The 25,330-nt window shown below is 37.3% G+C and overlaps 1 protein-coding gene across 2 annotated transcripts in view; it reads left to right on the forward strand.

The window, feature by feature from the left end:
- The window catches only part of prkcab (protein kinase C, alpha, b), a 308,642-nt gene that overhangs the window by 269,535 nt on the left and 13,777 nt on the right, over nt 1-25,330 (forward strand). For both annotated transcript variants that reach the window (XM_056454262.1, XM_056454263.1), the window contains 2 exons: nt 14,941-15,021; nt 24,865-24,972. In XM_056454262.1, coding sequence (XP_056310237.1) covers nt 14,941-15,021; nt 24,865-24,972 — 189 coding nt within the window. The remainder of the gene's footprint in view (nt 1-14,940; nt 15,022-24,864; nt 24,973-25,330) is intronic.

Raw genomic sequence — 25,330 nt, forward strand, 5'->3', positions numbered from 1 at the left:
GCAAACCTCGAAGTAGTATGTCCCAAAGTTTGCCAGCTCTTCTTTCTTCACAAACAAGTATATACTATTAGAACATAGTTAAGGTGTGCAAATTGGGACGTAGCAAATGGTTACTGGTTTCCAGCAATTTAAAAAAATATTTACTTTGAGTTCAACAGAAGGAAGAAACTCAATCAGGTTTTGAACGAGCAAAGAGAGGTTAAATGATGACAGAATTTTCATTTTTAGGGTGAACTGTCCCTTTAATGGGTCTCTGTGAGAGCTGTTGAAAACAAGTGACCCAGACAGAAGGGAGTAATGAAGTCTCTGTCATATTCCCTACATGTAGGACACGACCTGAGGCCTGAAACTCCTCACCACTGCTGACCTGCTAAACCCAAAACACACACTGCATTAGACAAGCATGACTCGTAGAGATGATTTGCATGAAATTAAAGAGCCCCTATTTTGCATTATAAAAGGTCATATTTAGGTTTTGGGGGTCTCCAACAACAGGCTGATATGTATGCAAGATCAAAAAACACATTCATAGTCTTGTAAAATGCATTTATTTTTACCTAATTATCCCAACGACTCACATATAATTTGTTCAGCGATTCATTTTGTCCCAAACCCATCCTTAGCTCGAAGCTAATCTGCAGTGATTGGTTCGATGACCCAGGGTTCAGCGCAAGAGAAAAACCCAACACGGCTATGAAGTAGCACAGAGTATGTGAGAGCCCAATGCAGTAATGCAATTAAGTAATGCAGTTAAACACCAGCATATTGCTCTATTCTTAACCCTAACCCCAAGTAACAATGACACATTCAGTATTAATTCACAGAGTGGCAAAAGCTGGACTATTTTGAAAATTGACCGCACCGTGCGTAGGAGGAACAGTTGATGGTGGCCATAGCAAAGGCAAACGAGTTCAGTAACGCATTTAAATTAGTAAAGAAAGATGCATGTGTTGCGTTTTCAATGTAATTTTGGATGCAGATTTAACCTGAGAGGTACTGAGCTATAATAGATAAGTGGATACAAGCTGAATTGAGTGATTACAAGTTACAACACACCATTAAACACATATTTTTCACATATTCAAAGTCTGACGAAGTCCAATACATAATAGTCTCTGCCTTACTTTAATAGCAAACGGCCGACAAATCCCACGTTGCAGCGTAGGTTATTGTATAAATCTGGGGTTTTCAAACTGTGGGGTGCACCCCACCAGGGGGGGCGCCAGCACCTATTAGGTGGGCGCGAGACATTGAGGCGTGCACTCGAGTAAATTATGATGATGATTTTTATGTGTTCACTAGAGGGAGTGTGATTAACGTTAGCTCCACAGGTAACTATCAGGCACATGTAGAGTTAATGCTTGGGTCAAATATATACAAATAAAATGGAGCAGGTGCTTTTTAAAATGAATGACGGTGAATGAATGAAAATCAAACCGGTGAGCCATCTGACAAAAAAAAATGCCCTTTTGAATCAAATCAGCTGGATGCCCATCTTTCACTTACTTCGAAAACACTACTGACAATGTTTACATGGACATTTCCTGCAGAGGCTCATGTAATTTCGGGTGTTTCGTCTATTAATTTTTTTCGACTTTACTGCATTTCATTTCAAGTTTCACTTTCACTCATGAACATTTCATTCACGTCCCTGTGACAAACTGGGGTATTAGACGCGAAAAGAGCGTAAGGATTGGTGGAAGAGTGTTGTTTTAATGGAAAGCCGAATGGAAAGAAAAAAAAAAATCAGCAATTCATAATGTGTGTGTGTGTGTGTGTGTGTGTGTGTGTGTGTGTGTGCGCGTGCGTGCGTGCGTGCGTGCGTGCGTGCGTGCGTGCGTGCGTGCGTGCGTGCGTGCGTGCGTGCGTGTGTGTGTGTGTGTGTGTGTGTGTGTGTGTGTGTGTGTGTGTGCGTGTACGTGTGCGCGCAGTAGGTAGTGCTGTCGCCTCACAGCAAGGAGGTCATGGGTTCGAGCCTCGGCTGGGTCAGTTAGCAATTCTGTGTGAAGTTTGCATGTTCTCCCTGCGTTCGCATGAGTTTCCTCCCGGTGCTCCGGTTTCCCCCACAATCCAAAGACATGCGGTACAGGTGAATTGGGAAAGCTAAATTGTCCGTAGTGTATGTGTGTGAATGAACCGTGTATAGATGTTTTCCAGAGATGGGTTGCGGCTGAAAGGGCATCCGCTGCGTAAAATATGTGCTGGATAAGTTGCCGGTTCATTCCGCTGTGGCGACCCCAGATTAATAAAGGGACTAAGCCGAAAAGAAAATGAATGAATGAATAATTCAGTGTTTATAGTATAGTGCTTTTTTCGTTTGTGCACGCGCACTGCATCTGCTGTGTGTGTATGGGTGTACTGAATGTGTCTGAATGTACTGTGTGTGTGTGTGTGTGTGTGTGTGTGTGTGTGTGTGTGTGTGTGTGTGTGTGTGTGTGTGTGTGTGTGTGTGTGTGTGTGTGTGTGTGTGTGTGTGCGTGCGTGTGTGTGTGTGTGTGTGTGAACTGTGTCCATGTACTGTACTGGCTGTACTGTATGTGTGTTTGTATGTGTGTACTATATGTGTCTCTGTGTTCTGTGTGTGAACTGTATGTGTGTGTATATTGTATGCATGTGCATTACATCCACTATACGTGTGTGCATGTGTATATGCATGTGCACTGCTTCTACTGTGTTTTTGTACAATGTGTGTGTATTGTGTGTTTGTGAGTGTGTGTATGCATACAGTACGTACTACATCTACTTTGTGTGTGTGTAAGTGTGTGCGTGTGTGTGTGTGTGTAGCAGGAACATCATGCTCTATTCCAGTGTTTTGACACAAAAGGAGAAGCTCAGTGTGAAAAGCATATTGTATGTGGGAAGAGAAACGCAAACGTAAACATGATGTACGACAGCTTTCACATCACACAACCTGGTTTGCTTCTAAGGACAGTGTGTGTGTGTGCTTGTAAAGTATTTGAGGAAACTTTCATCTCTTTTTATTGCATGTAGCTGCAGATTTCTTACAGCTCTTTGGGTTTTCTTTTCGATTGATGTCTTCATCTCATGTGTCATGAAAGCTCCTGCTTCATCTAATCCCTCGCTTATTGATCTCCTCATGACTGATCAATGACCAGGACGTTCATTTAAACACAGACACTGAAACATTTATAAGCAGACATCATTTTGGAAGGCAGAACATATGTTATGTAGGGCAAAACAATATTAACATATATTAATATGAATAGATTAAACGCAACATCTCACAGCAAAATCACGTCTAATGTTACACCTTGATGTTGTGTGGACATTATCACTATGACGTTGATTTTTGGTCACTTTCCAACACAATCTAAGATCAACCAAATATCAACGTAATTTGACGTCGTTATTGGACGTCAAAATAACATTGTCCTCAGACGCTGCCTAGACATTGAATTTTGGTCAACTGACGTCATGATCTAAATCTAACCTAATATCAATGTCTTATAATATTGTGTGCCTGCTGGGTATGGACATAATACTACATATGCCAATATGTGCATCGCAGCACCACTAGGTATTTTTAAATTTGATTTTGTACAGATTTACAAAAAAAGTGTACAGTGGTCCCTCGTTATTCACAGGAGTTACGTTCTAAAAATAACCCACAATAAGGGAAATCCGTGAAGTTGTCAGCTTTATTTTTTACAATTATTATATATGTTTTAGGGCGCAAAACCCTTCACTACACACTTTATACACCTTTCTCAGACAGGCTTTAACATTTTCACACCTCTCTCTCTTGTTTAAACACTCTCGAAGTTCAAACTTTCATAGAAAAATAAGTCCAGTATTTGTAACGGGGAGAGACACAGACAACTGAAGTTTAGGATCCACGTGCAGGTTTATTCAAAGTCAGGGAAGCAATGGTCAACACAAGTGCAAACAGATGTATAAAGGCAGTCCAGAATCGTAGTCAAACACAGGCGAGAGGTCGGTAGACAAGCGGCAGACAAGGAGAAAGGGAAACCAGGCAAAGATCAAAACACGGCGGAACAAGACTAAGGGAAACGCGTTGTAATGTCACTTTACAGATAACAAGACTCAGCAATGGAAGTGAGAGTGTGAGCTGTATAAATAGTGTCTGTAATCAGTCTAGAAGCTGCAACAGCTGTGGGAGTCTAATCAGTGGAAATGAGGAAGCATGTGTGTGTGTGAACGGAGTGCATGTATGAATATGTAGTCCATGAATGGTGGATTTGTAGTCCATAGGTTATTGTGTGTGAGATCCAGCGATCTAGGTGATCGTGACAGTATTAAAGAATGAAACCAAAGATCAAAACCATTTGATCTTCATTTACTTATTTCGAAATTACGCCCTACAGCCGCATAACTTTCACCTTCCTTTAGCATGTCCAGAAGTTCAACATTTTGTGCAATGGTTAGCATCTTCCTCTGCCTTTTGGGTGCTACCGCAGGTGCCTTTGATGGTGCAGAACCTTTCGTCGACATTGTGGGGAGAAAACTTGCAAACATACAGTACAGCACTGCTAGCGATCGAAGATTTATGTACATTTGGCAAGCTGAACGTATTCTGTACTGTACAGGAGACACGGAATGGAGGAGATTGGTTGACAATAGTCTACAGCCAGTCAGGACGCAGACCACAATGCGCCAATCAAGACGCAGAACACAATGCACTGTAGAAAACAAGCATGTCAAATTGCAAATTGCAATAAAATCTGTGAAACTGCGAGGCTACGAAAAGTGAACCGCGTTTTAGCGAGGGACCACTCTACATAAAAGGCTGCACCAAAAGCTCCAGAAATATGAGTTTATTAACTAATAAAGGCTATTACAAAGCATGTGAGGTTTCGAGCTCACCAGTTCTTCATCAGACAATATTGAACACAAGCTGTCACTCTTTATACTCTTCTGAGGGCCCATTTTAGATTGATTTTGTGCAGTTTTTAATGGAAACAGTGTGCCATTAAATTGAGTATTTCCGATTCACACAACCTTTTCATTTGGATCAGCTTCAATCTAACTGACTTTTTCGTCCAGTTATTTATGGAGCTAATAATATGCCGAAACAATCTTTAAATTTGAATTATTAACAATTGTAATTTAATAAAACGGAATATATGATATTAAAAATGTTTTGAATTTCAATTTCTTAACTTGAATTTGAATTTCATAACTGATTTTTTAAGTCATATTTTTATAGACATATTTTCAAACTTTTCAAAATATTTTTGGCTCTAAATTCATAGACTGCAGAAATCCAGTTTGTAAAAACACAGTTATATATAAATATATATATAAATATATATATATATATTAGTGCTGGGCCGATATCGGCATTAACATGCAGCGTAACGCGAGACTCTTATCCCGCGATAAAAAAAATATTGCTGTTAATCTATTCTCAAAGTTTGGTTGGGAGCTATTCTACGCAAGCTATGATGACTTTCACCTTGATAGTTTAGCGCAAATGTATACCTGTCCGGTGAGTCATCTGACAAATAAGTTCCCATCTGGATCAAATCAGCAGGATGCCTGACTTTAACTGCAGTTCAGCAGTTTCACTTTAACTTATGAATATTTCATTCATGCCGTCGTGACAAACTGGGGTATTAGACGCAAATAAGGAGCAAGGACTGGTGAGAGTGTTATAGAATTTAATAACGCTCGCCAAACGTAAAGAAAAAAAAACTTCTGCATTTCGCAGTGTGTGTGTGTGTTTGTGCGTGTTTTGTGTGTGGTCCTTTACTGACAGCCGCCTGTGTCTTGGATCTTGTCGTAAAATATGGTGAAAAGTCCACCATGACAGTAATAGTTTGTTTGCAGTGTTTACTTCAATAATGCCACTAATATCTGCCTACTCCACATGTCTTAATTCCATTTCTGTTTAGTTCAGTTATGACTTTAGTCGCATTAAGGTAATCAAAAATCGCTGTTTTCATGGTAGACTCTTAATCAGAGTATTCATATTAAAATTGTATTAAAGTATTGTTGCCCATGTAAACATACTCAATGTTTGACACACCGTCAGGGCTCTGTGAACTTGCCTTTATGAAGCAGCATTTTTTTGTATGTACTGTACATCAAAAGCAAGTATGAAATCGCTGTTTGGAGTTTATGTAGGCCTACAGTTCAAAATTCATGTTTAACTGAATAAACAGTTAGTAAACACAAGTACATCTTACTGAACATCATTTATTTTCATCAACAATTATCATAGTAGAACAGTTTCTGAAGCAGTTTGTGATGCATTTTGGAAATAGGAGATGAGCCCCTGGTCTAATGCGTCGCCTCGAGAAAACCGATCTCAAAGATTTATTATTTGGGTAGCACACATATTCTGAATGCCTTCAGTAGAATTCAAATGAGCCATTTTAATCTAGATTAATCAAAATTATTTCGAAATTACTCTAGATTAACCTAGATCAAAAAAATTAATCCATGCTCACCTATAATATATATATATATATATATATATATATATATATATATATATATATATATATATATATATATTCAATCAATTCAATTCAATTCAGCTTTATTTGTATAGCGCTTTTACAATGTAGATTGTGTCAAAGCAGCTTCACATAAAAGGTCACAGTAAATTGAAACAGTGTCAGTTCAGTTTTCAGAGTTTAAGTTCAGTTCAGTTTAGCTCAGTTCAGTGTGGTTTAATAATCACTACTGAGAGTCACTGAAGAGCAAATCCATCGATGCGCAGCTCTACAGGTCCCGAACCATGCAAGCAAGTGGTGACAGAGGGAAGGAAAAAACTTCACTAATTGGCGAAAGTGAAGAGTTAAAAAACCCCGAGAGAAACCAGGCTCAGTTGGGCACGATCATTTCTTCTATGGCCAAATGTCTTGTGTAAATCTGCAGTCTAGGCGCTGGAGAAGCTGGACGTCAGCGAGACTCGTCTGTTCCCAGATCGTCTCATGCTCGCCAACTCCTCCATGACCACCACAGCAGCTGCTCAGGATACGGCCTGGTCGAGGATTATGGAAAACTTGAGATCATTATATATTATAGATAATATAATGGCTAATTTTGGCAAATGGTAAGAAGTTTGCATTCTTGTGCATAACTATCAATCATCTTAGTTTGAGTTTTCGGTGATCGTCTACTCTTCACTGTTGATGACCTCTGACCTACTTTCTGCAAGATCTGAATTTCACGATCTGAATTTCTGGTTTGGATTTTAGAATATTGAATTTGATGTTCCAAATTTCTTCATCTTCATCAGATTTTTTTTGAAAAGTTTGAAAACACACAAAAAAAAATGTTTTTTTTAAAGTTCAGATGTTCAATATTCAAGTTAACAAATTCAAACTCAAGTTACGAAATTCTAATTTAAAACATTTTTAATAGCATATAACATTCAGTTTTATTAAATTACAATTGTTAATAATTCAAATTAATACAATTCAAATTCAGATTGTTTGACATATTATTAGCTCCAAAGTACATTATCCTCTTTAACGTAGCAATATTCAAATGATTTAAGCAAAAGTCTTGTGGGTTATATACAATTATATAAATGAGGAATACCCCATCAGGGGTTGCATAGAGAAAGACACAGACAGGTTTTGTGTGTGTGTGTGTGTGCGTGCGTGCGTGCGTGCGTGTGTGTGTGTGTGTGTGTGTGTGTGTGTGTGTGTGAATTGTGGGGACTTCCCATAGATTTCCATCGTTTCTAAACTGTGTAAACTGTATTTCCTATTGCCCATATCCCTAAACCCAACCTTCACAAGAAACTGTGTGCAATTTAACACTCTGTGTGTAAAAAGCTCATTCTGTATGATTTATAAGCTTTTTGAGAATGTGAACATCAGCAATGTCCTCGTAATTCACCATCGCCTTGTAATACCAGTGTGATATCAATGTCATTATACACGCACATGTCCTGATATGTCATAAAAACACGACCACACAAGCACACACACTACTATGAATGCTGTCCAGCCAGTGGTGTGTCATCACAGCCCTGAGCGTCTTATGAATGTAAAGAAGGTCCATTAGAAACTCCAGCACGTCTGCTTCCTGACAGAGCCATTTATTCCTCCTCAGCCAATCACACGGCAGCCTTTATATTACTGCAGATGGGATTTTATTTTGGGAAACACAATGAATCTTTTATTTTAGAGCAAACAGTCCCTGTACCTAACTGGTGTGAGGAGCACGTGCAGTTTGAAGCTTTTCAGATTTGGATGTTGATTTAAAACAGTAAATTAAAATCCTTTGTTTATATAGTTTTGTAGCGACTCTAAATGATTAGCGAATACTTCAAGGAGTCGAATCATAAACAAGAAATACACACTTAAGCCTTTTTATTATTTATTAATGTGTGTGTAAGAATGGGTTTTAACCACAGCGGTTCGAACTGTAGTTTTGCCGAGTGACTAAAGAGTTATCAGCATAATGGTAAAAATCTGTACATTTCTAATCAAACCATTCTTCTGCAATCTTATACCAAAACGGAAATAAGGGCAGTATTAATAGCTAAAAATGTGGAAGAGCGTTGATATTATATGATTGTGTTGTATTACAATATGGAGCAAATACATGTTGATGTCAGATCAAAAGTAATTCACAAATACTTAAAAATGACTCAAAAAAAAACTTGCTATGGTTACAACTGAATTAGTTACAAATAACTGTACAAAATAATGAAATATGAAATGATAAAACATATGATATAAATTGCACCTAGCTTAAATGTAAAAATAAAGTTACCTGAAAGAGAGGGATGGGGAGGGAGAGAAAAAGAGAGCAAGTAGGCTTCAAAGAAAGCATAAGAGCAGTAGAGCCAGAGAAGATAGACTCCAGAACAGGAGAGGAGCAGACCAAAGTTTACCAGCTATTTTGTCTCTTTCTTGACCATGTGACCAAAGCCCAAATAATGAGACTTTCAAACTGACCAATCAATATGTGACCACATCGTAAAAACCCCAAAGTCCACATACCAGGCCCTGATCTTATTGGTATCTGCCTTTGGAGTCAGTGTAGACCTTCTTGGGTGAAAAAGACATGTTTTGCCATATAAACAAATGCATATGATGATTTAGACTCTTACATGTTCAAAGAACACCTGCATACTAGAAAGATTTATTTTTCCAAAAGAGTGATAAAATGTACTCGTTATAATAGACGTGTGAACATAATTTATAGTTCCCCTTGGATCACCTTGAAAAAGGTGATGCTATTTAGATATGATTTACACTAGTTTCTACTGAAACAAGAAGACCCGTTTTTTATGCAAAAATGCCTTTTATTTAAAACAGTTGTGTGACAACAATCTGTGAATATAACCAGCTTCTAATGATAAAAATGTAATAATTATGTGATAAAAAAGAGTCTGCAGAAACACTTTGATTGACATTCTCCCTTTGCACGTGTCATCAAAGGGGGAAAGCCCCGCCCATTAGTGATGATCTCGCCCTTATTACCATAGGACATTAGTCTTGTTTTTGAATCTACCATTACCACTATGCTGACGCATGTGTAGTTGTAGCCCAGCCCTTTTTTGAAAAGAGAATCATCTCATTTGAATTTAAAGTGACAGTCACCGAAATAGGATCAAAGCCTAAAAGGTGCTGTTCCAAAGAGTTTTTTTGAGCTGGAACTTCACATACACACTCTGAGGACATCAGAGACTTACAGTTGAAGTCAGAATTATTAGCTCCCCTGAATTATTAGCCCCTCTGTTTATTTTTTCGCCCAATTTCTGTTTGGGGCAAACAGAAATTGGGGGCATTATTAGCCCCCCTTTTAATTTTTTTTTCTTTTTTAAATATTTCCCAAATTATGTTTAACAAAGCAAGGAAATTTTCACAGTATGTCTGATAATATTTTTTCTTCCGGAGAAAGTCTTATTTGTTTTGTTTCAGCTAGAATAAAAGCAGTTTTAATTTTTTAAATACCATTTTAAGGTCAAAATTATTAGCCCCTTTAAGCTATATATTTTTTCGATAGTCTACAGAACAAACCATCGTTATACAATTACTTGCCTAAATACTTGCCTAATATCCTGCCTAGTTAACCTAATTAACCTAGTTAAGCCTTTGGATGTCACTTTAAGCTGTATAGAAGTGTCTTGAAAAGTATCTAGTCAAATATTATTTACTGTCATCATGACAAAGATAAAATAAATCAGTTATTAGAGATGAGTTATTAAAACTATTCTGTTTAGAAATGTGTTGAAAAAATCTCTCTGTTAAACAGAAATTGGGGAAAAAATAAACAGGGGGGCTAATAATTCTGACTTCAACTGTATATATTTTTTGTGCATGCTGTATAAGTGCACAAATAGTGCTAAACATAATTTAGTACAACCCGTTTTGAAAATGATTATTTTTATCCATTTCTCAGTTAATATAGGCATTGTATTTTGGTGCATTTAAACAAAACAGATTTCCTAAACAGATATATTTATGAAAGTAATATTTTAGTCACCAAAAATATTGAGAAATCGAAAGAGAATACAATTAAATTCAAGCAAAATAATGCAACAAAAAAAAAAACCTACAAAATTTCACTTTAATTTTTTTTTTTCTTGATTTTTCCTCATTTTTAAATTTGTATTTAATATTTTTCTATAGCATACATTTGGGTGTACTGTTTTTTACTATTATTTTATTTATCGTAAGTAATTTTGTTAGATAAGCTCAAGATTTGGCTTCAGTACTGACTAATGTATATGCACAAATAAAGCTGGTTCAAAATGCAGCTGCTTGGCTTTTAACTGGGACAAAAAAAAATTCTAGTATCTCACCAGTTTTATCATCTCTTCACTGCTCCCAGTTCAATTTAGGATTCACTATAAGTTATTGCTACTTGTTTTTAAAAGTTTGATTGATCTGGCACCTATTTACATCGGTGAGCTTCTTCACTGGCATACATTACCGAGGCCAATCAGGTCCGAAAACAAGTTTCAGCTAGTTGTCCCCAAAACATGATTGAAATCAAGAGGTAACAGGGCTTTTCCTGTCACAGCCCCCCATCTGTGGAATGGTCTCCCTTTACATATTAGGTCGTGTTCTTCCCTTGGCGCTTTTAAGTCTCATCTAAAAATCATCTTCTGTCTCTTGCTTTTTTATTGCAAATAATTAATTTGAATCTGTTTTATATATTTTGCTTATTTTTATATATAAGTATAGATTTTGTATGCTGGTCTTTTTGTAAAGCACTTTGGTCAACATCTGTTGTTTTTAAATGTGCTCTATAAATAAAGCAAACAAACAAACAAACAAAAATACAACCTACAAAATTTCAATTAAATTTTTTCCTTCTTTTTTTTTTGCTTCTTTAGATTTTTCCTCCTTTTTAAATTTGTATTTAATATTTTTCTATAGCATACATTTGGGTTTACTATTTTTTGGACCTTTATCGTAAGTTATTTTGTTAGTTAAGCTCCAGATTTGGCTTCAGTGCTGACTAATGTATATGCACAAATATAATATTGTATAGCTTTCTATTAAAAATATTAATTTAAAGGATAGATTTGTGAGTCCTGTACTTATATATGCTGAGCACTGTATATTGTTTACCCAGAGTGTTTGCATGGTCATACAGCAAGTAACACAAAAAGCATTTAGTTTGGGCTAGCTTTTGCAGATGGACATTGCTTTACACTGCCATTGATGGGTGAGTGGGAGAGTGTCTTTTGTCTCTCAAGGTGTGAATTATTCAAGACCATTGTCACTAACGCATGAGATGACCCAAAACAACTTAACAAATTAGATATCATAGTAATGTTTTCTTTGAGTTTGAATTCTTAATTGTGAAGTAAATATTCTAGCCTACAAGACTGGTTACTCAAAAGTCTTATTCAGGCCCATTCAGTGTGTTTTTCGGACCTTATTTCAGCTACATTTTTACCTCCAAAACCTACTAACCAACCACGCATAATCTTTTTTTCTTTTTCTAAAAAATGCAATTATGTACATCAATATTTCTCACATGTTATTGTAGCACAGATTGTGATGAATACAAAAAAAAACACATGTTGGCCAGTACTATGTAATAAGTAGCTGAAATAAGCACAAATGTCAAAACATCTTAGGGGTAATAAAAACACCTCAGACCCCTGAGGGTTAATAAGACACACTACAAGTTCAAAGTAGTAACCTAAGAGGACATATTACTGCTTTAAAGTTCTATCCATATGAAGAAATAATATAGTATCACCATATTATAGTAAAATACTTAAATAATCTGTTATGGCAATTTTACAGATGCAATGGGAACACAATAATTATAGATATATAAACAAATGTCCCAATGCTGTGGTTACTGTAATTTATAGTATTTACTATACATTTCTATAGTATTTATTTATATGGGTAAAGTACTCCTTTTAAAAACTAATGTGATGCATTGTTGTCATTTTAAGGGTAGTTCGCTAATGATAGTTAAAATGGCCGTTTTGCACACTGTACTTTTGTTCCTGCGCTCATTGTGATGTCTTTGATCCAAATCTGTCTACGGAAACACACTGAAACAAAGTAGTCTGTATTGAACATCCTGTGTACAGACAAATGCTAATGAAGAAATGACCGGATATATCGACCTTCCTGCTTCTGAAAACATGAACAGATCAATAGTTTAAATTTGCTCCTGGTGGAACAGTTGGTGGAAGATGGCTTACGTGCTTTCTGCCGTTTTACTGAGAGTATGAGAAGTGACATGAAAATAAGAGGAACATGAAACATTAAAACATTAAACCTTTTGGACATTATCATACACCGAATGCCATGTGCAACTCATGTGTTTTCTTGCTAGTTTTAGCCCAGTGCAAGGTATCAGTTTCACATTTTGCATCACGTTGTTTTAATAGCAAATGCTTTTGCTGGAAATTAGAACTGATTGTAGAAATAGCTTTGAAACAAATCTTTGAGATTTACAAACGAAATGACAAAAGTAATTACGCAATGGATGTTTTTACCCTCGCGCAGATGCTCTTTAATTGTTTTCTTACTAATGAAGCATTTCATTTGTTCCACTTTCAAAATATGTCATGTAAATAGTCAATATTGTAACTGGTTCTTAAAGGGAATGGGAGATGAGATTCTGATTGCAATTTATGCTCAAACAATCCCCATCTCAACTCATTAAGAGAATAAGGACTAGTGTTTTAGACGATGCGCTTGGTCTAACAACAGTTTTTCCTGCCCTTAAAGAGACAGTTTACTCAAAACTGAAAATTCCCTGTTCATTTACACACCCAAACGTCACCCAAGATGTAAGTGACTATTTTTTTCTTCAGTACAACATGATTTAACACAGTCCTTGGTGATTCATATAATGGCAGTGAATGGTGATAGGTTTTTTAGATTAAAATAAGCTAATAATAATGTTCAGATTCTTACAGGGACTGATCATTTCCCTTCACAAAATCTCAATGTCTCATCGGGAGCCATGGCTAGGCCCACACAAAATCTGCGTGCCCAGAAATCTGCAGATTTCCACAGATTTTGAGCTTATCATTGAGTCTATTTATTTATCTGTCTATTTATTTTTTTAAATTAATTTCAATAATAATATTAACTAATATGTAAATGTTCATTTGACTTATTTACAGTTTATAAAGTAATATTTTCTGTCTTATAGTAGATATTTTATATAGGAGACTTGCTTTGTTTACCAAATAAGTGGATCTAGATGGATTTGCATTGTAAAAATTAAATAAAAGGTAAAAAGATATTATTTTTTATTTCAAATATTACGTTTTTAGTTATGATACTCCCAAATCTGCAGATTTTTTACAAAATTTCCCTGCAGAAATAGCAAAAAATATCTCCAGATTCTGTCTGGCCCTACCCATAACTCATTCAATCATTCGTTCATTTTCTTTTCGGCTTAGTCCCTTTATTCATTAAGGGTTGCCACAGCGGAATGAACCGCCAACTTATCCAGCACATGTTTTACGCAGCGGATGCCCTTCCAGCAACAACCCAACACTGGGAATCACCTATACACTCTTGCATTCACAGTCATATTGTAAGACCAATTCGTGGGGGAAACCAGAGCACCCGGAGGAAACCCACGCCAACATGGGGATAACATGCAAACTTCTACCCATAACTCATTAAGAAAATAAAGACAAGTGTTTTAGACCATGCACCTGGTGCGAAAACCTTATTTCCTGTCCTTAAAGAGATAGTACATCTAAAAATGTAAATTCCCTGTTGATTTACTCACCCCAAGGTCACACAAATTGTAAGTGACTATTTTTTTTTTCTTGATTCAACACTGTCCTTGGTGATTCATATAATGGCAGAGGATGGTGATTGGTTTTTTAGATTAAAAATAAGCTAATAAAATGTTCAGATTTTTACAGGGATTGATCGTTTCCCTTCACAAGATCTCAATGAGTCATCGGGAGCCATGGCTATTGATTTGAACTTGTTTTTATGTGTTTATTTTTAATCTAAAAAATGATCACAATTCACTATATATATATATATATATATATATATATATATATATATATATATATATATATATATATATATAGACAAGATAATTATTAAGATAGTTATTTGTCAAAACAGTTCCATAAATAATAGCTTTTTAAAAAGTAATGGGCACCTATTTTTGTAAAGGGCTTTACGTACCATTTCTAGAGCAGACATGAAGAGAAAGAGCCTTCAAAGTGTGACGTGAAACATTCTCTTTCTCCGTTTCGCCAAGCTCTCATTAACTACCCCTGTGATTATACTTACTCATTAGTACGTGTGTTGAGTCTGTGGGTGGAAGTGGACTAGTGAGAGGGAAAAGGCAATTATTACAGCAAATGGTTCAAAATAGCCGTGCGACTGAACACCCCCGTGAGCTGTAATAAAAAGTGCATTGTGCTCTTGACAGATGAATGGAGATTGAAAGGAGATTCCCGAGAGAGTGTTGAATAAATGACGAGACAGAAAATGATGCTGATTTGCTCTTCCTCCACAGATTATCGCCTATCAGCCGTATGGGAAATCAGTGGACTGGTGGGCTTATGGTGTGCTCCTGTACGAGATGCTGGCGGGGCAGGTAGGTGTATATCTGCTGAAAGTTCTTCGTTTTCGTTTTCTGCATAGTTCTTGAATGTGTCAGACCTTTTCAGAGCGCTTTGAATAACTGTGATTGCAGCCCTGTTGTGATCGGCAAAGGCCACTGAAAATCACATGTCTGAGCCGCAGAGCATGATGGGTACAGCTTACAAAAAAATGAAAATAAATACCTGAGACATTGCTTTTCACAAAGTGCTTCTGCTGGAGCAAGACTTGTGCAGAATGTCTTTTCTGGATTCAGTACAACGTCTAGCAAGCATGTTTGTTTACACTGTGTTCATGCGCACAAAAATGTTGCACAATAAATGTTTTGAAACTGCATACTATTTTCAAAGTATAGCAACATTTTGATGGACACTGTTATGATTACCCGTGATCTAGCGTTTGCAGATTGCTGAAGAACTACACCTCTGCCACTCTACAGAACTACAAATCCTGTCATGCCCAGCATTCACACACCAGTTCTAGATCACCCCTTAATTTCACAGACACAGCTGCAGATAATCCACAGACACACTCATTCTTTGTTCAGTATTGTGCCTTGTTCCATGTTCTTGTTCCCATGTTTTGCTCTGTCTAGCTTTTGATTCTTGGATTGTTTTTTGGATTGGGATAGTTTCAACATAGGTTCATTTTGAAATTGTAGCCCTATATACATTTCTGGCTGCTTTTTATCTTTAAAACGAAAGATACGGGGCGGTATGACGCCGTTCCTTTTCTTGCTTACTAGCTGACCGCTTACCTCCGCATAGACAGCTTTTCCGCTGTTACCAGTTTGTCTGGTAGCTCAGCATGTACGTCGGTGGACTTGAGACGCAGAGTGGAGTTGACCATGAGAACAGTTCCAGCAAGCAGGTAAGAGAAAAACAAAGGCTAGAAAATAAAATAAACAAGTAAATAACAGGGTGAGAATGTGGTAAAATCTGAAAATGTGGTAAAATCAGGCAAGGGCTTTTCTTTTTTAGATTGTGTTAGATTCATTTTCTAGATTTTTAAAACACTGCGGTTGGGTTTAGGGAAGGGGATAGCCAGATCAATTGGTGCTTTTAAAAAAAATATTGGTAGGGTTTAGGGAAGGTCAGTCGACAGTAGATTTACATGACAACAGCAGGTGCGATTGGCACTCGCGAGAGACATTTGAGGTCTGAAAAAGCGTACACAGCAGCCTCTGATGGATTCGTGGAAACAAACACTGCAAAAAAACGTAGGTCCTGGGATGTATTTTGCTCTCTCTAGAAATGTATATAGGGGTACGTAATCAGAATGAGCCTAGGTCGGATAGTTTTCTGCCTGCCCTGACGTTTGCCTGTCTCTTGGATTACTCTTTTGGATTCCCTTCGTAATTAATGTTTTGCTTCTGTTTGGCCCCTGCCTGCTGACTATCCTCTTAAAATAAAGCTGCACATGGAACTTGAGAAAAAACAGAGCAAAACATAGGAACAAGGACATGGAACAAGACACAATACTGAGCAAAGAATAAAGCCGTAGTCACACCTCACTTTTTGCCCCATAGACTTCCATTCATACACAAGAAAACAGACCAGAAACGCAAGCTCCTGCAAGTTCTGTGTTGCAAAGTTCAAACTTGGTGAACTCTGACCTGTGAAATCACATCACATGGCAGCATGAGACCAATAGAAGATAAAAACATGACCTGTACAGAAATTTACAATATGGACCTATCGCTTGCTATTTAAATGTATACTCATATTGTGTAATCCCACCCCTTTTCGCAGTGTCGTACACCAGATATTTGCATGGTCAAGGCCTGGTGATCCAGAACTGGTGTGTAAGTGCTGGGCATGATGGGAGTTGTAGTCCGGTAAAGTGGCAGATGTGTAGTTCTCCAGCGATCTGCAAACACTAGATGGCTGGTGATCATAATAGGCACTAAAATGAATACTGTCAACGTCAAAAATCTATTCCTTCTTTATAAACCTAAAATGTTTATTTAGACTGTATTTTAGGTGTCTTTGTAACACTGTAATTATTCATTTAACTATTAAGTATTAATAATAATTATATGTATTATTATGATGTTGTGCTTAGAATGTGGGTTAGGTTTAGGGTTAGTTGCATGTAAAATTCATTATCAATCATAATTACTATAGTAAGTGCATGGGACATGTGTAACAAGGACACTTGAATAAGGTGTTATCAAATGTTTATATAATCATTTTTAGATCCTTCAAATCTAAACTTGTTTCACATGACCATGTTTATAAAGAGTATAAAATAATTTATAAAACGTAAAAGGCAACTTTACAATGGCAATTTTTGTCTCAAAACAACATTATATACACTGTATATTTCTCTGCTACACTCAAAAAATGACATTTGTTTTTTGTTCAAACTGCTTATTTAAAATCACCTGAAATTAAGTTTTTTGGGCGGAGAACTTAATTGTTTATGTTCAATACACTTAAATTTGTCAAAACTAATATGTTAACTTAATCCCTTCATGTTGTCCCAACACAAATTTTTCAGTCTATATATACACAACAATTCTGTCTGGTTCTCGAATCTGATTGGCTGATAGCCATGCGATTATTCACCATACAGCCTTCTCACCCTTGTGTATCACTCCGCCCACATGAGTCATGACAAGCAGAGGAATAAGCTCACTGCAGTTTGATGTATTTGTTTAGATTGCAAATATGCAGTTTATTTATAAGGAGAGTGCCATTATTTAAAGAGCCCATATTATACATGAAATAGGGTCATATTTAGGTTGTAAGGGTCTCCAACAACAGTCTAATATGCATGCAAGGTCATAAAACACTTTTATGGTCTTATAATCTGCATTTATTTTTACCTAATTATCCCAACGACTCCCATATGATTCGTTCAGCGATTCATTTGTTCCCTACCCCCTCCTCAGCGCGAAGCTAATCTGCGCTGATTGGACCGATGACAGCCTGCTGCGATTGGTCAACAGTGACAGGCTTCAGCACGAGACAGAGTGAAATGCCCAGCTGGTAATCAACTATATAAAAGTAGTCACAGTGCACACGCGCTTCATAGTGTAAGGCTTTTTTCACACACTCTCACACACACAACCCTCCTCAGAAGAACTGGGGAGATCGACGCGAGTCTCTCTCTCTCCCTCTCCCTCTCTCTCTCACTCACACACACACACACAACGCTCCTCAGAAAAACTAGGGAAAGCGACGCGAGTCTCTCTCTCTCTCTCTCTCTCTCTCTCACACACACAACGCTCCTCAGAAGAACTAGGGAAAGCGGCGCGAGTCTCTCTCTCTCTCTCTCTCTCTCTCTCTCTCTCTCTCTCTCTCTCTCCCTCCCTCTGTCTCACACACACACAACGCTCCTCAGAAGAACTAGGGAAAGCGACGCGAGTCTCTCTCTCTCTCTCTCTCTCTCTCTCTCTCTCTCTCTCTCTCTCTCACACACACACACACAACGCTCCTCAGAAAAACTAGGGAAAGCGACGCGAGTCTCTCTCTCTCTCTCTCTCTCTCTCACACACACACAATGCTCCTCAGAAGAACTAGGGAAAGCGACGCAAGTCTCTCTCTCTCTCTCTCTCTCTCACACACACACACACACACACACACAACGCTCCTCAGAAGAACTAGGGAAAGTGACACGAGTCTCCTGTCTCCTAGCTTACGATTGATCGCCATAGCAACGACAAACGGCAGTGGAACGCGAGCTCACAAAAGCCTTTAACGTTAAATCCATTAACAAAGCGGCACGCGTCGCGTTTTCAACGTGGCTTACATGCGATAAGAGAATATAAAGAGTAACCGCGTGTACTGTACCAGGTTAACAACTCATCTTTGGGTAGAGACTGTCAATATTATCCATCTGAGCACAGCGTGACTTCATTCGACCGGCGGCGTCTGTGTGTGTAGTGTTTTTTCTGTGTTAGTGGGCGGGGCCGCAGGTTTCAAATCTCCCTGGTTTGCGCGCGTAACTACTGGCGAGGCTTGTGTTTCGTGGCTGCGTCATCGCGAAACACCTAATGACTCGTTATCAAGACGACTCGTTTGAAGCACTATGAGTCGACTCTTTTATAGATGAATCAATAGTTTTAAACACTGTACACTTACAGATTTAAGCCTTAGCTGGATATTTCACTTCACTTAGAGCTGTGTTACACACTACATGGAAGGGCATTTTCAAAAACCCATAATATGGGCTCTTTAAATATTTGTAATTTCGGAGATTCAGCCATCCACAGAGCAAAGAAATTGATGGTTGACGTTCCACCACAAGATGGCGACAGAGACCACATAATAAGTTCTTAGGGAGAAAAACTAAATTTCAAACTACAGCTAAACAAACCATTAATAAACAGGTAAGTGACATTCTAAGTCAATCTCTCTCTTTTGTATCTCGCAGTGCTGTATTTATACCGTAGTAATCTGGTAGTGTTTGCTTTGCTTTTTTTGTGGTTAAATATTGTGATATCCAAATTGCAACAGAAAAATACTGGAAAATCTCTGTAGACTGATGGCATTTCATGCTGTTCAGCCTTATAATCTTAAAATGTGAACTAAATTACTTGTTTTGTCATCACTTTAGACATTACGCTAGCGAATCATTCAAATACTAACTCTAAAGTGATGTTTGTTAAGTAGCTACGGTTTCTGCTGTTCCGACATCAGCTGCAGATATGAATGAATGACGGAAGAAAGTAGTTCCTCATATAAAAGGTTTTTTGAGACTGCGATTTTCTTTTTATATAAACAATTATGCCATCAAAATGTTGTTTAAATTTAATATCTCACTCGTAGCAGTGCGTAATGGCTGTATATCGTCACTGGTGGGACACTAAGGCACTCAGCCTGTGGCCTTGAGTTAACGCGTGCTATAAACATTTTTTTATATTTAAACAATTAAAGGTCCTTATTAGCCCCTTTAAGTAATCTATACATTCAAATACTAATGAGATCAGTTTGAATTTTTAGGTCATTATGTAGCCGTGATATTATATATATATATATATATATATATATATATATATATATATATATATATATATATATATATATATATATATATATATATATATATAAGGATTTTATAAAAGGATTTTTAGACTCTCCATTTAAAAAAAAATAAAAAATTAAAAAATTAAAAAAATTATATATATATATATATATATATATATATATATATATATATATATATATATTGTTTGTCCTCTCTGAAATATCCTCTGTTGATTTAAGTAAGATAAATGTTTGTATATTCGGTGCTTTCCATCATTTATAGCTCCACTTTCTCTTGCTGACTCCTAAGTCCAGTTACCCCACAGAAGAGTCTTTTCTTCCAGTTCATGTGGTTCACTTCGGATGATTTTGTCTTAGGTGCCTCCTATCCTAAAATCATCCCTGCTTATGTAATGTCTGATCCCACTGCTCTGCTGGCTGGATACAGTGTTTTTAAAAAAAGCTGTAAAATGACTCTGGAATGAAGACTGAAATGTGTAAAGTGTGCAGTGGGGAGAACTGTGGGATTCTGCTAATGAGTGTCTCTGTCAGGAGGAGGATGAGGCTGTCAGCACTTCTGGAGAGATTTACAGAGACTGAAGTGTGTAGAATGGGAGAAAAGGGCTCTCACGTCGCTCTATCATTAAAGCTTTCAAATTTTGCATTAACTGCAAATTGAGGTGTTTCATGTGAAGAAGTTATGGACTCCCTATTGAATTTCATGTTTTTTTTATATCACGACATACTTAATATCAACGCAATCGGGTCTTTAGCAACTGTCTTTGACAGCACATGACATCTCACAGCGTGTCATTATTTATTCATTCATTTTCTTTTCGGCTTAGTCCCTTTGTTAATCTGGGGTCGCCACAGCGGAATGAACCGCCAACTTATCCAGCATTTGTGTTATGCAGCAGATGCCCTTCCGGCCGCAACCCATCACTGGGAAACACATAAACACTTGCTCACACACACATACACTCCGGACAATTTAGCCTACCCAATTCACCTATACTGCATGTCTTTGGACTGTGGGGGAAACCGGCGCACCCAGAGGAAACCCACGAGAACATGCAAACTCCACACAGAAACACCAACTGACCCAGCCGAGGCTCGAACCAGCGACCTTCTTGCTGTGAGGCGACATCTCTACCTACTGCGCCACTGCGTCGCCCTGTCATTATTTATTTAAATCAAAATAAAGTCATGATAGAAAGGTAATTGTTGATAAACTGAAGACAACCCTTTAAATTGAAACAAATTTTGTTTCAAACTATAGAACGAAATTTAATCCAAATCAAAATATTGTTGTTTACACAATTTATAAAATACACACAAATTATAGTTTTACTTGGTTAAAATTAAAAAATGTATTTTAAAATTAATCAAATTATTTAATCTACCCAAGGGAAAAAATACATTATCAATGGTAAATAGTGTTTTTATAGACCATGAATTAATTGAATTACTTTGGTTCGACCTAAAATCAAAACCTTAGTAAAGTTCTACATTGGACTAAATCATAATAAATACACACAGTTTTATGCAAAAGTTTGGGAACCCGTCTGTGGCTACCTAATAATGTGCTCTTTCTTTATAAGAGAAGATCACAGTGATATGCCCTTTGGGTTTTAGAGAAAGCTAGATAATTTCATGTTTTTCAGAAAGAAATATGAAGTGTAGCAGAATTTAAATTGAAACTCAAAAGTAGGCTGTGCAAAAGTTTGGGCACCCTCTCTTTTGTGTGGATTTCTAAACCTGTAGTCAGTTAATGCTGATTGATTACAACAACAAAAAATGTGTTGAAAAAATTATTTAAGTAACTCAGTGAACATTAACAACCAATCATAAAAGGGGATATTTAAGATAGCTGATTGGTAGTTGTGCTTCTCCTTATAGTGAACCTGAAAGTAGCAACATGGGAACATTGAAAGAACTTCCTAATGACTTAAAAACTTGGATAATTCATCCACATGGATTAGGAGAAGGGTACAAAAAGCTATTACAAAGGTTTAAAGTCTCTATCTCCACAGTCAGAAATATAGTAAGAAAATGGAAGGCCACAGGAACAGTTTTGGTAAAGGAAATATGTGGTATAGGCCAAAAAAAATATCTGAAAGGCAAAGGTGAAGAATGGTTAGAATTGTCACAGACAAACCACAGACCACCTCCAAAGAGCTCCAGGAATGTCTTGGTGCTGATAATGTCATTGTACATCGTTCCAAAGTTCAGCGCACTCTTCACAAAGAACAGCTCAATGGAAGGAGGATGCAGAAAAAGCCTTTTCTGGGTTTCGCCAACAAGAAGAGTCGTTTGAGGTATGCACAGGCACATCTGGACAAGCCTGAATCATTTTGGAAAAATATACTTTGGACAGATGAAACTAAGATCGAGTTATTTGGTAACAACCACAGGCGCTTTGCATGGCAAAGAAGAACCTGCTCCCTAATGTAAAATATGGTGGAGAGTCCATCATGCTGTGGGGATGTGTGGCTAGCACAGGTACTGGAAAGCTTGTCAGAGCTGAAGGTTGTATGGATTCCACTCCATATCAGCAGATTCTTAAGAACAATGTTCAGGAATCATTCAAGAGGCTGAAGTTACTGCAGGGTTAGATGTTTTAGCAGGACAATGACCTAAAGCACAGTTCCAGATCTACCAAGGAATTCATGCTCAGACACAATACAATGTTCTAGAATGGCCATTCCAGTGGACAGACTTGAACATCATCAAAAATCTTTGGGTTGATTTGAAAATGGCCGTTCACGCTTGGCACCAATCAAACCTGACTGAACTGGAGAAATTTTGCATGGAACAAAAAATTTTGTTGACTTAAATTGCGTTGCATCTGTTGATTAAACAAGTGTAATGTCAGAACTAAAATGTTGCTTTTTCTCTAGGGTATAAAATATATCCAAATGAAATTGCTGCTTTGACTAACAGGCTATGACTTGCAATTATGAAAGTTATTAGGGGTGCCTACATTTTTGGACTTTTGTATAATATTAGTATATGCTGGTGCTTATTATTTATTTCCAATAAAGAGGTAAACCATCTCCTGGTGCTTTTAGTATGACTGTAAATATCATGCAAGATGGTAATGACAAAACTCACATTAGAAATGTTAAAATCTGCAAAAGATTAGATGATTTGTTACAGTATGTCTTAGTAAGGAAATTTTTTGGTGTCTAGACTTTTCACATGACTGTAAGCTGCATCCAAATTTGTGTACTATCAATCAAGTGGTATTTGGAAAAATAATTCGGTATAATTTGGTGTCCCAAATCCTAATATTTCAAAGTTACGTGGTTGGTCTTCTATTTACATCCTCTATTTAAAACAATTTATTGCAGATTTGGCCACAATACTTGCACATTGGACGTGAATTTAAATAGAACTACAAACATAGTTAAAACTCCAAACAACAAACTATTAACATAAAACTACAAACATGATGGCAAGACCAGTGGTTAGTACACGGGAAGTACACAGGAAATCAAACTGAACAATGTTTCTATTTTGCTGGCACACATTGTTAGCATTAAACTAAACAATAAATGTTTCCAAGTTAATTTAAAAATAAATAAATAAATAAATAAATAAATAAATAAATAAATAAATAAATAAATAAATAAATAAATAAAAGATTTTTTTTTGGTAATCTTTAATCAAAATCTGCCCATCTGCTTCCATATTGGATTGGCATTCCTTCTCTGATGATCTCAGTTTGATTGATTGGGCGAAATAGGACTAGCCACGCCCCTCCAACCATTAGTTTGGATCTGTATTCCTATATTTTAGTAATTATTTTACAAGAAACACATATTCAGCTTAAAGTGCAATTTAAAGGCTTAACTGGGTTAGTTAGGTTATCTAGGCAAGTTAGGCAAGTCATTGGACTATGGTGGTTTGTTCTGTAACCAATCGAAACAATTATTTCTTGAGTGGGCTAATAATATTGACCTTAATTGTTTTTTCTTTTTATTCCAGCCAAGCTAAAATAAATAAGACCTTTTCCCAGAAGAAAAATACTGTGGAAATACAGTTTTTTAAAGTGAAGTTTATTTATAAACTAATTTCGAGAGGATCACGTGTTTATGATTGACATGGCTGGCCCCGAGTCAAGCTAATGTACAAACTACCAATCAGATGACTCCTAACTCAGTATAAATAACCAAGCATCTTACCTTTAGTTATCTTCGTCTTGAAGAATCCCCCCTTCCACCCCCTCTCCTCCTCTTTTCCTCAATAGGGCAGCACGGCGGTCTAGTGGCTAGCACTGTGGCCCCACAGCAAGAATGCCTCTGGCTCGGGTCTCTACCTGGCCGGACAGCATTTCCGTGTGGAGTTCTTGTTCTCCTCATGCTTGCGTGGGTTTTCCCCGGGTCCTCCGGTATCCTCCCACAGTCCAAAAACATGAGACTTAAGTAAATTGACTAAACCAAATCAGCACCATATTCAAATTCCTCCAGCAACACACCACCTTAGCAATCCTTAAGCAGCAGGAGGGGGGGAGGGGGTCTCGAGATCTACCTGAACTCAAACTCCCCTCTCGCCCTGCAAACGGGAGGGAGCCCCGGGCTCAAGGATCTCATGAGCTCAGGGCTCTCTCCCGGGACAGCATGCCAAACTAGCTTATTACCAATCATCAGCTAAGTGTGAACTCTTGAATCTCTGTTAAACAACACCTGAGAAATATTTGAATAAGTAGTACCATTTTAAAGAAGGGCTAACTATTCTGTCTTTAACTGTACTATATGATAAAAAAATGAAAACATTTTGCAATTGAATGTGAGTTTAACAGTAAACACATTCTGTGTATGTTTGATATAAACCAGCACGTGCTCTTTTTCTTTCTCAAACAGCCTCCGTTTGACGGAGAGGACGAGGATGAGCTGTTTCAGTCCATCATGGAGCACAACGTGTCCTACCCCAAATCCCTGACTAAAGAAGCTGTGTCCATCTGTAAAGGGGTGAGTCCTCAAACATCAGTCAGCGCTTCTTCATTCCTCTACATTTCTCTATGTAGTTACTCAAAAATGTAAAATCTCAAAATCTTCTGAATCAATGCACAGATCGCGCTGCAGATGCCGCTGATGTGAAATCCAGCTCGCTGCTTCTGCTCATGCACTGTTTCTGTTCTGTTAATGCGTGCGCTGTGAAAGAGCCTGAGACCATGCTTGTGTTATATGGTGTGCCTGCAATAACTCTTTATTTAAGCAATTTCACTAGCCTACATTTTTTCAGTCTTTCGGAATAATATGTGTGTGTAAATGCAACTTTGTATGTTTACTTTTATTTAACATGCAGTGTCTTCGTCTGGTTAAATGC

This window comes from Danio aesculapii, chromosome 3 (assembly GCF_903798145.1).
Source record: "Danio aesculapii chromosome 3, fDanAes4.1, whole genome shotgun sequence".
NCBI lineage: Eukaryota > Metazoa > Chordata > Actinopteri > Cypriniformes > Danionidae > Danio > Danio aesculapii.